The 14961-nt window shown below is 47.1% G+C and overlaps 1 protein-coding gene across 4 annotated transcripts in view; it reads right to left on the minus strand.

Annotated features, from left to right (window-relative positions):
* Positions 1-8360: 8360 nt before the first annotated feature.
* Positions 8361-14961, minus strand: part of CAB39 (calcium binding protein 39) — an 84652-nt gene continuing 78051 nt past the window's right edge. For all 4 annotated transcript variants that reach the window (XM_064286569.1, XM_064286567.1, XM_003417918.4 and 1 more), the window contains 3 exons: positions 12809-12874; positions 11720-11863; positions 8361-10900 (listed from right to left, as the gene is read on the minus strand). In XM_064286569.1, the coding sequence (XP_064142639.1) occupies positions 10712-10900; positions 11720-11863; positions 12809-12874 (399 nt within the window). In that variant the 3' untranslated portion in view covers positions 8361-10711. The remainder of the gene's footprint in view (positions 10901-11719; positions 11864-12808; positions 12875-14961) is intronic.

Here is a 14961-nt window from a genome sequence, read left to right on the forward strand (position 1 = left end):
GCTGGAATCTCCAAGGTGGCTTCACTTACGTGTCTGGAGCCTTGGCGCTGGCCGTTGGGCAGGTGCTCCCGTTCTGTTCCACGTGGCTTCCCTGTCTCCATGTGGTCTCTCAATACTCAGTCCTCTGGCCCAAGGTGTTTTACATGGCAGCTGGCTTCTGAGAGAGTGAAAGTGGAATCTTCCAGGTCTGGAATGGCTCTGCAACCTACTGCTGTGTGGGCTTGGGCAGGTGCCTTACCCTCTCTGTGCCTCTGCTCCTGCATCTGTAAAATCAAGACACCAAATATTGTGAGGCTCAAGGGAGAATTTCATGTAAACAACCAGTTGCCTTCGAGTTGACTCTGTCTCACGGTGTCCTCTCATGTGTCAGAGTAGAACTGTGTTCTATAGGGTTTTCAATGCTGATTTTTCAGAAGTAGTTTGCCAGGCCTTTCTTCTGAGGTGCATCTGGGTAGACTCAAATCTCCAGTCTTTCAGTTAGCAGCTGAGCAAGTTAGCCTTTTGCACCACCCAGGCACTCACACTCAGTAAATGTTAATGAGAATTGTTAGCAGTTAATGAAGAACTTTGAAAGAACGGGGGTCCGTTGACAGAGGGGCTTTAGGAAGACTGTGATGGATTTTTCAGATGGTTAAGGAGAAGGTTAGCAAACATTTACCTACCAGTTGCCGTAAAACATAAACCAATACCGATTCTGTATTGTGTCACCATAAAGCTGAATGTCTGTTTCCTAAGAAAGGGAGAGTCTTCTTGTAATGTTTGAAGGCTTGTTACAAGTTTCAAGGATGTTTGACTTGCAACGTCAAGGGTGAAGCGTTTGCAGGCTGAGCAAATAGGACTAGCTGTTGCTTGGATGGGGGTGGGGTGGGAGAGCAGGTAAGGAATCGCAGGCGAGTCATGTGGTGTTGGCCTAAGGAACCAGGAGGACCTCAGTGCCCTGAGGTTGGGCCTGGTGGGTGGGCGAACGCCAGGTTCTGCAGCTGTGGCTGGGGACCCGAGGGAGGCGGCTGCTGGGCAGTGGGACAGGGGCATTTGGAGCTCAGGAAACTCACCACCTGGCTCCGTCTCCCTAGACTAGACTGAATTCCGAGTCTGACAGCTGAGAAGCCACGGAGTTTAGGAAACACAGGCTTGCTTCTGTGCAAAACTGATTTAAATATAGACTACATACCCTTGCAGAAAGATGCAGGCTACCGTCCTGGCTCTCTGCCCTGCCCGCCCCTCCACAGTCCCCCAAAAAAGAGTGAACCCTTGCAAGGATGGCCTAGTGGCACAGTGATTAAAGCACTTGGCTGCTAACTAAAAGGTTGGCGGTTCAAACCCACCAGCTGCTCCGTGGGAGAAAGCTGTTATAGTCTGCTTCCATAAAGATTTACAGCTTTGGAAACCCTATGGGGCACCTGTACTCTGTCCTTTAAGGGTTACTATGAGTCGAAATGGACTCGATGGCAGTGGATTTGCAAAGATGGCAGCGCCCGTGGTGGGAGAAGGGCCCCGGCACCCCTGAAAACCATGTGGCTGTCCGTATGCATTCAGCGATGTGGGCTGGGTGTCTATCATTCCGTCCGTTTCTCTCGAGCATTTATTTTGCTTCCACCATTTTATTATGAAAACTTTCAGGCACTCAGAAAACTGAAAGAATTTTACAGAGTAAAACCAGTGGCGGGTGGGGGGAGACAAATCTCTTGGGCAGAATTCCAAATAATTCATGTAGCTACCCTGCTTACGGGGGCGGAGGGCACAACTCCCCCTTCCTAAGTGTGGGTATCCGTAGTGACGTCCTTCCAAGAGGACAGTATGGAAGGAGGGGAGGGGTGTAACTTTACAGTGGAGAAGCCTGACAAATACGACCTCAGCCAGGTGGTCAAGGTCAATGTCAGCAGGGTAAGACACGTTGGTAGTATGGGCCCTTGATATCATTTGATGAGAAGGGCGCTTTATCTCTGTAGTTTTCCTCCCCCCAAATCCATAACCCCAGTCTAATCATGAGAAAAACATCTGACAAATCCCAACAGAGGGACATTCTACAAAATATCTGACTGGGGCTCCTCAAAACTGTCAAGGTCATCCAAAACAAGGGAAGTCTGAGAAACTGTCACAGCCAAGAGGAGCCTAAAGAGGCAGGATGACTAGATGTCACGTGGTATCCTGGGTGGGAGCCTGGAACCCAACAAGGACTTTGGGGAAAAACCAAAAAACTGAATGAAGTATGGATTTCAGTTAATAATAGTAATGTATCAATATTAGTCCATGAATTGTGACAAGGAGTCCCTGGGTGGCACAAAGGGTTAAGTCCTGGACTACTAAATGAAAGGTTGGTGGTTCAAACCCACCCACAGATGCCTCGGAAGACAGACGTGGCGATCTGCTTCCGGAAGGTCACAGCCTTGAAGGCCCTGTGTAGCTGTTCTGCTCTGCACCCATGGGGTCTCCATGAGTCACAAGCAACCCAGGGGTAAGTAACGCACACACACAATTGCAACAAGTGTATCATATAAAACCCAAAACCAAGCCCGTAGCTGTCCAGGCAATTCCAACTCGTGGTGACCCCATGTACAGGTTAGAACTGCTCCACGGGGTTTGGTTTTGTTTTGGCTGTGATCTCAAGGGAAGGAGGTCCCCAGGTCTTTCTCCTGTGGTGTCACTGGCCTAGTTCCAATTGCCAGCCTTTAGGTCAGCAGGCCAGTGCAAAGTGTAAGAGGTTCCCAGTAGGGGAAACTTGGGCGTGAGGTATGTGGGAACTGTCTGTACTCTCTTGGCAAATTTTTCTGTAAATCTAAAACTGTTCTGAAAAATAAAGTTTATTACAAAAACATATATGCCCACCAACTGGATCCTATCATTCACATTTTACTACCATGTCTGTCCAGCCTTCTCTTTTATAACCCCTCTTGACCATCTCCTTCTTTTTGCTGAAAAGAGCGTTCCGGAAGCGCAGGCCAGCTCGGTACGCAGCACCCCTGGAATCTCAGGGTCTGTCCATGTTTGTCACTCCAGACTTGCCTTGTGGGGAGCCATCCCGGCAGGACCAGCAGTTGCTAGGAAGGTGCTCTGCTGCCACCCAGTGGACTGGAAGAGCTACTGCAGGAAAGCGGACTGGGAGGGCTACTGCAGGAAAGCGGACTGCTGGGTCCCCGTAACTTCACAACGTGAGGGCAGCAGCACCAACGGTGGGCACAGACCCCACACGGACCCTAGCAGCCTTCTCTGCTCATCCCGCTTCAAATTCCTTTCTAGAAATGAACGTTCCCTAACTTGAGTCAATTTCCAATTATGCAGTCTTTTTTTTTTTTTTTTTTTAGTAGGGCTATATCAGTTGTTTTGTAGGGAACCCTGGTGGTATAGTGGTTAAGAGCTATGGCTGCCGACCAAAAGATCAGCAGTTCAAAACCACCAAGCGCTCCTGGGAAACCCTATGGGACAGTTCTACTCTGTCCTATAGGGTCACTATGAGTCGGAATCCACTCGATAGCAGTGGGTAGTAGTAGGGCTATATTATACAGTCATTTTATAGGGATCTGTGTCTTAGGGGACATCGGTGTTTGGTGGTTGAATTCTTGTCTTTCATGTGGGAGACCCGGGTTTGATTCCTGTTGTTTGTTTTGTTTTGATACGTCCAAATAGGTTGCTTGAGTGAGCTAGCTTATTTTCGTCTTCGAAGCTCTAATGTCCTGTCACCAGATGACTAGAGCTCTTACCAGGCATATCAGCCTAGGTGTCCATTCACTTTTCTCGTATAGATTCAGCTCAGGTGTCCAGGTAGTTGGTCATCAAGAGTGTGGTACAGGCTGTCCTGCAGTCTTAGAGGGGCAAGGGTGATTGGTGTAGGTACCAGTATCTGGTTGCAGTAGGGGGTCACGCTCTGAACAAGGCAGGGGGCTGACGACCATCCCCCAAGTGTGAGGAAAGCATGGCCTTCTTCCCTAGAGCGCACAGGTGGGTGGGTTCTGCAGACGGACCATGGGCACCCAATGCTTTTGGTTGTAAGAACTGGGAGGTACCAGTTATCCTTGGACTCCTGTTGCAGGTGGCTGGGTGACCTGAGTGGAGCCACCAGTCCTTAGGCCCCTGATGTGGGTACGTGAGGGCCCTGCTTAATAGGCAAAGCGGTGTCAAACATCAAACACCCACCTCTCCACTGCACAGCTGAACCAGTTGCAGTCTGCCAACAAAGGCCTATGCTCCTGAAATAGGCCCACACAGGTCCATGCAGGGAGGAAAGGTATTCATGGACCGTTTATAACTGGGCAGGAGCCACTTCTGTCCTGAGCTCCCCAGGTTAGTGGAGCTGGCAGATTATCTTTTCCCCCAGTTGTGAATTTATTCCTTCTCCAAGGCTGGGAGAATGGCTCAGACCACACAGCAGGACCTATCTCAGGCCCAGGAAAATCACCAACCACTGAAGCCGGCTTGGGGGTGGGGTGTGTGGTAAAATATATGCAAGTACTTAGCTTTTGCAGAGAGCGCCGTTCTTCTCTGGTTCCGGAGGTGTGAGCAGGCTGTGCGGCTGCTTCTTCCCGAGGAAACTGCGGCTGAACGGTACCACCAGCCCACCACAGCCTGAGGGTTTCTGGTGATTCAGGTCTGGCAATTTCTCTCCACTTCTGAACCATCTCTCCCTCCCCCTGCCGCTCAGTCTGTTTTCTAATTTTGCCTTTGATGTTCAGGGCTCCTAGCTTGTTGTAAATATAATCGTTTCACTTGTTTTCTTGGGTCTTTGTTGTAAGAAAGTTCACTGGAAGCGTCTAACTACTCCACCATCTTGGCCCTGCCTCTCTGGATTGTTTTTATATGGCCTTTCTTGCCATGGTCTTACAACTCCCACCAAATGATTGGGTGGGACTACGCAAATGAATGAGGTGCTTGTGACCCACCAAGGGGATTGGACAACTTGCTAACAATTATGCAAATAAGATACATGGAACCCCGTGGCGGGTAGGGCCACGCAAATAAGGTATATGGAACCATAATGAGGGGATTGGTCAGTTTTACCATCCCGGTAGGCTTAAAAGAGAGCCAGTCCCAGAGCAGAGGGGGACCTCACTACCACCGAGAAAGAAGAGCTAGGAATGGAGCATGTCCTTTGGACCTGGGGTCCCTGTGCCAAGACCCTCATAGACTCAGGAGACAGAGAGAGAGAGTTGTAACACTGGAGACGGTGAGATGGTGAGAAGCAGCAGCAGAGAAATGGTGGTAGCAGAGGACGTGCCCAAGACGGCATGGTGGGCTCCCTGGCCCACAGAACAAGTTGATGACAGTGGGTGTGCTGACTCATGGTGCAAGAGAACTGAGCACCTTTGGGCAGGAAGCTTCCTGGAGGAATGGGGTGCCTCCAGGCACTTGGTGGAGCTGAAGAGCTTTGTAACACTTGCCTGAGCAGGGCAGAGGCCAGGCCAAGAGGCTGAGACACCAAGGGCCACAGAGAGGAGTGCCTGTGGGCACAGCTGAGAAGCTGTCCTGATCAGAGAACTGTATCCTGAGTTATTCGTGATCCTGAACTGTAACCTGTTACTTCCCTAGGAAACCCCATAATCTTGAGTATTGTCTGTGAGTTGTATGTGGTCACTGGAATGAATTATCGAATCCAGCAGAGAAGTAGAGTGCCGTGGGAGGGAGGGCTGGTGTCAGAATTGGTAAATGGTTGGAGAGAGGAGGCATGTCTGACCTCTGCCTCATGGGACTCAGCCTTGCACTGTTGATGCCGATAATGACTCTCCTTCCCCTTGTGGAGTTAGACGAGGTGCTCAGAACACAAGCACCCCGTGCTCAGCCACCTCCTGTCTGCCAGTGGGGGCTCGAGTGTTGCTGTGAGGCTGGCTGAGCAGGTTTAGGCAGAGCTTCCAGACTAAGACGGACTAGGAAGAAAGGCTGGTGATCTACTTCCAAAAATCAGCCAACGAAAATGCTATGGATCACAAAGGTCTGATCCCATTGTGCATGGGGTCACCACGAATTGGGGGCCAACTCAATGGCAGCTGCCAGCAACATCTGCCTTTAAAAGTCTTGAGAGGAGAAAAGCGAGAGAACTGGAGTCTTGCTAGCAATTCTGAGGACCATGAAGAGCTATTTCACAGCAACAGCAGCAGGTGCGTCTTGTCCTGCTGCTTTTGAAAGAGCCTTGAGGCTTCAGCTGACTACCTGCAGGGCCCTGTGTCTGGGGCTTTCCCAGGTGGCAGAGCCTACAGGCAAGAGTGGCCTTGCTGTGCTATTTGCTGTCAGGCTTTGATACACACACACTGCGGCCAGTCTCTCAATACTGAGGTAAGAGGGGCAGGAGGGATGCTTCCAGAAGGGCGGCAGCCCTGCTCTGCCATCCCACAGGCTTTCTCTTTTAAAACGGATGGTGCTGTACCTGGGGGAACCCAGGCTAGCTGTCCCCACCTCTGGGTTAGAGAAAGGAACAAAGTGTCTTAATATGGTTTTTTTCAGAGCAGAACCTGAGCCAAGGGTTCAAATGGGAGTCATTTACTTGGGACTTGATGCCAGGAACACTGCTGCTGTGTGGGAGTAAGACAAGGAAGGGAAAGAATTCAGTAAGAAGTGTCATCAGTAAGGTCAGGGTTCCATGGGCCATCCCAGTTAATTGGCCTACTGTCATGGTTAGTGCTTCTGTTCTATCTCCTAGTTTGTTCTGTAGTACCTGGGGTCTTAAAGCTTGCTAGTGGCCATCCAAGGTACAATCATTGGTCTCTATTTGCCTGGAGAAACAGAGGAAGGAGAGGCAGGAATAGGAGGAAGAAATGGACTGTGTGACTCATTGCTTCCATGAACACTTACCTCCTTTGCCATGAGACCAGAGACCAGAGCTGGATGGTACCCAGCTACCCTTATGTTTTGCTCAAAGATTCTATAGAAGAATCCTGATCAAAAGGGGGAAAATGCAGAATAGAATTCAAGTTCTCTTGGAATCCAGATTTTCTGGAGCCATGGAGGCTGCATGAATCCCCACAGCTTTTACCCTGAGATAATCTTTCAACCTTAAACCAAAAATATCTCCTGAAGCCTTCTTAAAGCCAAATAATAGTTGAGCTTAATTAGTAAAGAATGTCTGCCTTGAGCACTATGATCTTCTAAGAACTACCTATATGGGATCAAATTGATAACAACTCGAAAAATGAGATAGGAAGCTTAGGGGGCAGTGAGTTTATGTTAACGGAGGAAGAACAATTAGTAAAAGGAGGATGGGAATAGTTGCCCAACTTGAAGAATGTAATCAATGTTGCCAAATTGTACATGTAGAAATCGTTAAACTGGTGTATGTTCTACCGTGTATATTTTCGACAACAACTAAAAAAATATATATTTATTTTTACCAGGGAACAAAGCTCATCTACAAAAGCTGTCCATCTTGTGAATGCTGAAAAGGTAAACCTTTCCCCAAAGTCTCCGGTGCCTGTCTTACTGTCTAGAAAAAACATTGAACACATTCCAGAGGACACGACCTCCTGCACAGAGGGCTCAAGGTCACCTGCACATGGAGCTTTGAGCTCTCAGGACAGCTCCAGGCTCTGGCCCTCAGTGTCTGCACCGAGTCTGTCCCACAGGGAAGGGCCCAGGGCTGCTCACGGTTTGCAATTCTCAACTTGATGACCACCTGGGGAACTGCACGTTAGTGAGGCTCCAGGGGTCCCTGTGAACAAGCACACAAGATGAAGCCTCAAGCGGACTGGGGGGTGGCAGGGCATTGGTGACCGCTACCTTTGGTCAGCGTGAACACTGGGAGATGGGGACCCCGATGAGGGTCTGAAATCTTAAGGTCCCTGTTAACTATTCTTTTGGATTGTAAGTGGTTAGAATTTCCGGTTGATACAAATGGTTAATGTGCTCGACCAGTAAACAAAAGGTTGGAGGGTTGCATCCACTCACAGGTGCCTCGGAAGAAAGGCCTGGTGATCTCCTTCCAAAACTCTTCACATTGAAAACCCTATGGAGCAGTTTACTCTGACACACGTGGGGCTGCCGTGAGTCAGAATCGATTTGCGGGCAACTGGTTTGGTTAACTTATAAATACTCCTGCCCAAGTACTTACTCTAGTTTTACCTTCTGTTAGTGGTAAGAGGTCACAGAACCACAGAGAAAGGATCTAGACCCTAGATGGTACAGTCTAAAAAGTGATGCTGTGAAGAGGTGTGATTAACACCCAACTGTGAAACATGGGTGCGTGAGCAACTCATGAGCAAGGTGGAAAGATAAATAAGCAGCGAAAGCCTTAGAAACCCGGACAGGGACCGAGACTTGGAGAGGCGTGTACGACAGCTTCCTGTCTCAGTCTGTGCCGAGAATCACGCCCGTGTCTGCTGTGGGGGCGCTCCTCAGGGATGCACATGCAACCATTTACGAGACATCACAAACACGGACCATGCTGTTTCTCCAAAATTTTATTTTAATTTAAATTACAGGGCCAGCCAGATTTTCTGAAAAGAAACTCACTTTTCCTTAGGGGAAACGAATGGCATTGTTACAACTGAATACATCTCCACTTTTTTTTTTAAGGGTTAAAAAATCACATGAGATAACTGCCTTCTGTAAAATTAAACCTTTCTAACAGGAAAAGAAACCACTTCCAGTATAACAGTTTTGGTACTATGAATATATTCAACGATCTTAACCTCAAACGCAACTTCTCAACACTGAATGTTTTCACATTGTTTTGTTTAAAAACAAAAGGCCCTAACTGTCGGTTCGAAGCCACAGTACCTAGTCACTGTTTTCTTTGACACACTGCGCCCTCCCTGTCTTCATATAAATGGCTCTAGAGCCAGAGAGGAAGCTATTCTGTTGTTTAAAAGTTCTAAGAACCTAGCTTGGCAAGGAAACATTTCTTCCACTCGGTGTCATTAATGTTCACTGAATCCAAATACACAGCATCAGGCCACCAAAACCAGGACGTGCACTGTGACCAAGCCTGCCTTTCTAAACGTCTTAGGTGTTTTCTTCCCACGGAGATTAAACTGCTTTCCCTACTTCCAACAGAAAAACAGGAATTACTTTACACAGATTCTTGTGAAGACAGCCTCAGGAAAACCAGCTGTAATGCAGGCTGCCATTTTAATCAAGTAGGACAACACAGCCGTATTTTCTGGAGCTATTTTTGTAACTGGAGTTCCTCGAAGGAGGCTTTAAAACCTGCCGAAACATCACTTGGGAGTCTCATTTTACTGGCTGATAAGTAATTCAATTAGTAAGAGAGGCTAGCAAAGAATAATCATATCAATTTCTTAATCAGCTACAGCCATGCTGAATTCGAACAGGCAAACTCTGATCTGTAAGTTGTTAGTTGTGATCTTAGTATCGCTGGATGAACAGATACCATCCTGAGGCCTTCACACAGGTATGTTCTAGGAGATGCTGCTCTGCCGTGGTCACAGTAACATGAAAGTGGTGCAAGATCAGTTACTGTATAAATACTGACGGTTTGCAGCAGTGAGGAAAGGGACGTTAAAAAAAATAAATTTCCCCATAGGGCACCTGTGACTAGGAACGCTTCTTTCTTCTAAGAGGAGTCAAAATTTTAATCAGTTTTACAACTATTGTGCTGGATTACTTAATCTAGGAAAGACAAGGGGCTCTGCAGAGGTCTCTCCACACACACACAGTCAGCAGTGATGCAGCACAGTCTGTCCCAGGCATTGATCTGGCGAAGTCACGACTGACCATAAATGGATCAGGCCAATGTCACGCAGGCAAAAGGAGCGGGCTGAGTTCCAGGGCTGTAGCTCAGCCTGTGAATGGCACCCCATTGGTTCCTTTTTTTTTCTTTTAATGCTGCGATACTTAAATGTTAAATCAGCATTTTCATGTGATCTGAAGTATTTCAATTACATATGAGCATTCATTTTTCTTTTTTTTTGCAAAAACTCAATATTAGGTAATAGTTACATACTAATACAATAACATCCCTCTGCTGTACAAATTAAATCATTTAAAAGAAATGAGCATTCTAAGAATTATATACAAAAGAAACCTGTAGGCATCGTTGAAACGAAATGCGAGGTGGCGTCGCTAGCTCTACCGTTTTAAAATACCTTCAAAAAGTAAAACGAACAAATACCCTTCAACATATCCAAGTTTACAAGTCAAGTCTCAAGAAAATCAAATGTCAAAAAATTCTAGAAAGCTGTGAAAAGCATATATACATTTTCCTTATGACCTCATGAAGCTTCACACTTTTGAGAAGTTGCTAAGTTTCAGTATCAATTTATATGCGTGTCAACTTTATCCCCCCCAAAGCTCCCATCTTGGATCCAGCCCCCCTCTGATTTCCCACAAAGCTCTGCGTGATCTTCCTCGCACGACGGCGGACAATCTCACCGAGAAGGCCAGGTGTGCTCGGGTCTTTAACAAAGGTGAACGCAAACACAGAGGTTCAGTCCCCTCCTGCCAGCGCCCTCTCCCCTAAACCACACTATCATCTATTTGTTTGCCTCCGCGAACCTAGCCGTTTTCAGAACTCCTATAGCAAACAGAGTCTTTGAATTCTGAAATGACACAAAATCAAGAAAAAGTCCACGTGTGCTCTAGAGTGCAAGAAAGCAGCAGCTACGTTCTCCAACTTGGACTAAAAAAACGAAAAAGGTAAAATGAAAAACCGTTCACTTAACAGCAGACTAGCAGTAATGTTCCTCATGAATCGGTAAGAGCGCCTGATGCCGAGGAGCGAACAGCGAGCGAACGCTGAATGCGGATTTAACGTTTAGGTGTTTATCGGGGATCAGGCTTCCTGCTGGGCTGGTCTCTTCAAATCCCTGATCTGTTTCACTAAATAGGTCTTCTCATCGTTAAACTGTTCATCCTCGGTCCTGTCATTCTGAAACTTGCTGAGGAACTCGATGAGTTTGGCCTGGTTCTTCAGGAGGATATCTAAGATGGGCTGTGTCTTGTTGGGGTTGGCCACAAACACCTGCGTGCAGAGAGAGCCACATCAGTCCGCAGCGACGCAAGAAGACCCAGCGACATGTGCACCACAGCCACCACCACATACCAAGAACACACCCAGTGCCTTCCCGGGGGTCTGGCGCGTCAGGGACATTAGCTCAGATGTTTGTGTTAGAAGATTCTCTGCTTTTACAATTTGGAAAAGGAATTAGATTAATTACATGTCTGAGCACAAAAAGGACTGAATCTCATTCTGCCAGCCCTGAAACACAACAGTTACCATTTGATTTTAGAATAAAATGGGCAGAAAGTATTTCTGGGCACAGGCGGTCTGACTGAATTTTAAGAACAAAAACGTCACGGGAAGCATTAAGAAAGTGGATTATCTTTCACTCTGTGATCAAAAATCTTCTATGCCAAAGAGCCCTGGTGGCACAGTGGTTAAGAGCTATGGCAAGCTACAGCTGCTAACCAAAAGGTCAGCAGTTTGAATCCCCCAGCTGCTCCTTGGAAACTCTCTGTGCAATTCCACTTTGTCCTACAGGGTCAATGTGAGTCAGAATGGACTTGATGGCAGTGCGTTTGGCCTTTTTTTTTTTTTTTGGTATGCCAAAGAAAAATGACCATTCTCCATAAACAAGTGTTTCTTGTCCCCAAATTTCAATGGGTACACCCTATTTCCAGGTCTTTCTGTTGAAATGTTCTGCCACATGAATAGGAAAACTGAACTGAATTCAACCTTTTGGATTATTACAAAGAGGTTAAAACCTTTCAGTAACTTGTAAACGGAACGAGATGAACTACTCTGGAGGAAATGTCGTTGTATGTGACTTTCGTACTCTACCTTAAAAACGTGAAAGGCCTCAAACTGGATGTTGCGGCTTTTGTCTCGTAGAAGGTTCATCATTAACTTGAGGTTCTCAGGTTTACTGATGTACTTTGTCATAATTGTGAAGTTGTGTCTATCTAATAGCAGCTCACCGAGAAGCTGAGAAGACAAACAGTCACTCTTATGTATCATTAGGATTTAAGGAAAAACCAAAGTTTTAGAAAGAATTCATGTGATAATATAATGATCACTGTTAAGCACAGGATATTAACAAGCATCCAGAAGACTGAGGAACTGAGCTGAATTATGACCTAAAAGCTGTCAAGGTCCTACAGGTCACGCCACTTGCTATGTGAACGCCCACTTTTCCCTCAGGAGTTGAACACCTGCAGTAAGCCTGGCCGCGCCTTCTGAAGGAGACACTCAAGGCCTGAGACAGCCAGAGCCTACTCTGTAAACGTGCATTCGTGTTATCTCTGGACATAAACACGTGGAAAATTTGAAGTCTTGCATAGGGAATACAAATTTGCTGATAAAATACAGTACAACATAAACTCCAATACGACAGCAAAAAAACTGCACGTTAAAAATCCATCTTTAGAGTATCGCTGGGCCTCAAAACTGCTCCGTGTGTTCACGAGCCAGTCCGCGTGGGCCAGTGCTAGAATAATCTGCAGAGACGCGTGATGTGCGTCACAGCCATCACAGGTCTTACAAGTGGCAGTCTTATTCTTCCTTCGCAAGTTGGCAACTCTGAAGTGGCAAGAGGGGGGTCTCTACAGCCTTATCCAAGCAGTGTGAGGGTCCAGAACTTGGTCAAATGCTATTAATTTGCCAATAAAAAAAAGTTTTTCCTGTGAAGAGGTACTGGCCCCAGGTCATCCTGCCCACCCGCCCACATTTGTGTAACACTGGGGAAAGGAGTCCATCCTTGACCTCAGCAAGAGACTCCTGGCATAGGACCACTTCTCTTCAAGGGTCACAGGGAAGACCCCTCACCCCAAAGTCTATGACCCATACCAGCAAATCTCCCTTTTCCCAGTTCCCAATTTCAAACCCAGGGTGAAGAGAAATAAACCACACAGAACAAGTAAACTGTCGTACCTTGAGTGACTGTCTTTTTGTCACATAATTTTCTGAATGAAGTAACTTCTCATATTCACTGAAGAACTAAGAGACAAGAAAACACCTATTAGGGTTACTTTAGAGAAGACTGGCAGAATCACGTTATAGAGCTTGAGTATGAATTTCTAACTCCACAGAGGCAACAGTCGCCCAAGCTTTCCTCTTCTCCTGTGTCTGCCTGATACGCTCAAGGGCCTCCCCAGCTGACACATCACAGCATCACCTGTCCTCGCTACCTCCAAGGGGCCCCTCCCCGCTCTGGCCAGGCCCACACACCGTTCAAATCTGGTCCTCTCCTGCCACCCCAAACTCCATACATACAAAACATAACTCTACTTCCCCCTCTGTTGTCAGTTTTCACTTCCTGGGGTTCGATTAGAAAAGTCATAGTTTTTACTGATGAAAACTCCACTAGTTTGAAGGACACCCATGAAAAGACCAGTTATCTGTCCTTTCAATGTATCAAGCAAGAAACAGAAGTTAAGAGTGGAGAAACTAAGCACTGTGTTAAACATTAGATGTCCTACAGAAGGGGGGACTGAGGCTCCAACTTGAAGGATGGGACGGAGTTGGTTTAGAAAGGGGAAGAGAAAAGATATTCTCGGGGCATAAAGAGGGTAGGACACAGCCTGAGAGAGACCTAGAGAGAATGAGAAATGGCACAGATTTGAGAACTGACAAGTGTCCCCTAGATTTACAAAGTGGTTGGTCCCTGACAAGAACAGTGTCACTGCAGTGGTCGGAGTAGAAGCCAGATCAAAGTAGGGAGGAGCAAATGGGCAATGAGGGACACGAAAAGGCCAAGGCTATGCTTTCTCAAAGTGTGAGGGTGAGAAGGGAGGGAAAGCCAGTTAGCTTTATACTGGTTTATGTTTTAACAATGGAAGGCTGAAAACCTCCCCGGACTCTGCAGTGTGAGCTGGCTGTGCTGGCTCCTGGCGCGCTCCTGAGACTTTCTACCGGCTGTGCTGGATCCTGGAGGACGCGTGCTACTATGATCTGTGCCTGTGCTCTGTGACTGGCCCTCGTCAGCTTCGTCTGTGGCTGAGAGCAGGCTCGGCCAAATCCCGCCTGCTGTCTGTTTTCGTAAGTGAAGTTTTACTGGAACACAGTCACACTCACTCATTTATGGATTGTCTATGGCTGTTTTTGCGCGAAAACAAGAGACCACGTGGACTGTAAAGTCTCAAATATTTACAATCTGGCTCTTGATAGGAAAGCCTGCAACCCTCCCCTTAGGTCAAAGCCAGAGCTGCTCAAGGCAGAGGTGGATGGTCATCTGCTTAGTAAGCAAGCAGGCTAGGCTTCTCTCTCTTCAGAAATGCCTGTTAACCCTAGCTTCTCCCCAAATGGTCATCAAACTGATCATCAAAACAACTGGCTAGGACTGTGTTCAGTAACCCAGAATATTTACACCTCAACTTCTTGGCAGAAAGTAAAATCCTTGTCACGGAGAGCTGCCTGCAGAGCATGCTATAGCTGGTGAGGTCCTCGGGGAGGTCCTCCGTGGCGTCAGGCTTTACCCTGGATTGGGACAGAGGATGAGGGCAGAGGACAGGCCACACACCCAAGGCCTCTGTGTGGCTCCTCAAAGACGTGCTTTAGGGAACTGCACTTTAGTTCAGCACTCCGTTCACTGAGGGGCCACCCCGAGGACAGCGGTCACACTACACGGTGGTGGAACTCTCCCTTAAGGATGCCAACGGTTATCTCTGGTCCCAGGGCTAGAAAAGGCTATGTTTCTTTTGAGCAGCTAGCATATATTTTACTTTATAGATACTGTGATCCTTTAATTGATTGTTTCCCTTTATGCTTTGGCTGTGAGAAAGCTCAGAGCCCATGAACAACTGGACCATGGCTGCCTACCATGACTGGACATTTTGATCAAAGATTCCATACAAGAACCCTGATCAAAATGGGGACAATACAGATCAGAATTTCAAATTCTCATGGAATCCCAAATATACCCTGAGGTCTTCTGAAAACCCAATAACAGGGTAGCTTAACTGATAAAGAAGGCCTGCCTTGAGCATCATGCTGTCTTCAAAACTAGCTATATGGGATCAAACTGACAACAGCAACTTGAAAGATGAGATAGGAACCTCAGGGGGCAGTGAGTTTATGTTAATGGA

This window comes from Loxodonta africana, chromosome 6 (genome assembly GCF_030014295.1).
Source record: "Loxodonta africana isolate mLoxAfr1 chromosome 6, mLoxAfr1.hap2, whole genome shotgun sequence".
Classification (NCBI taxonomy): Eukaryota; Metazoa; Chordata; class Mammalia; order Proboscidea; family Elephantidae; genus Loxodonta; species Loxodonta africana.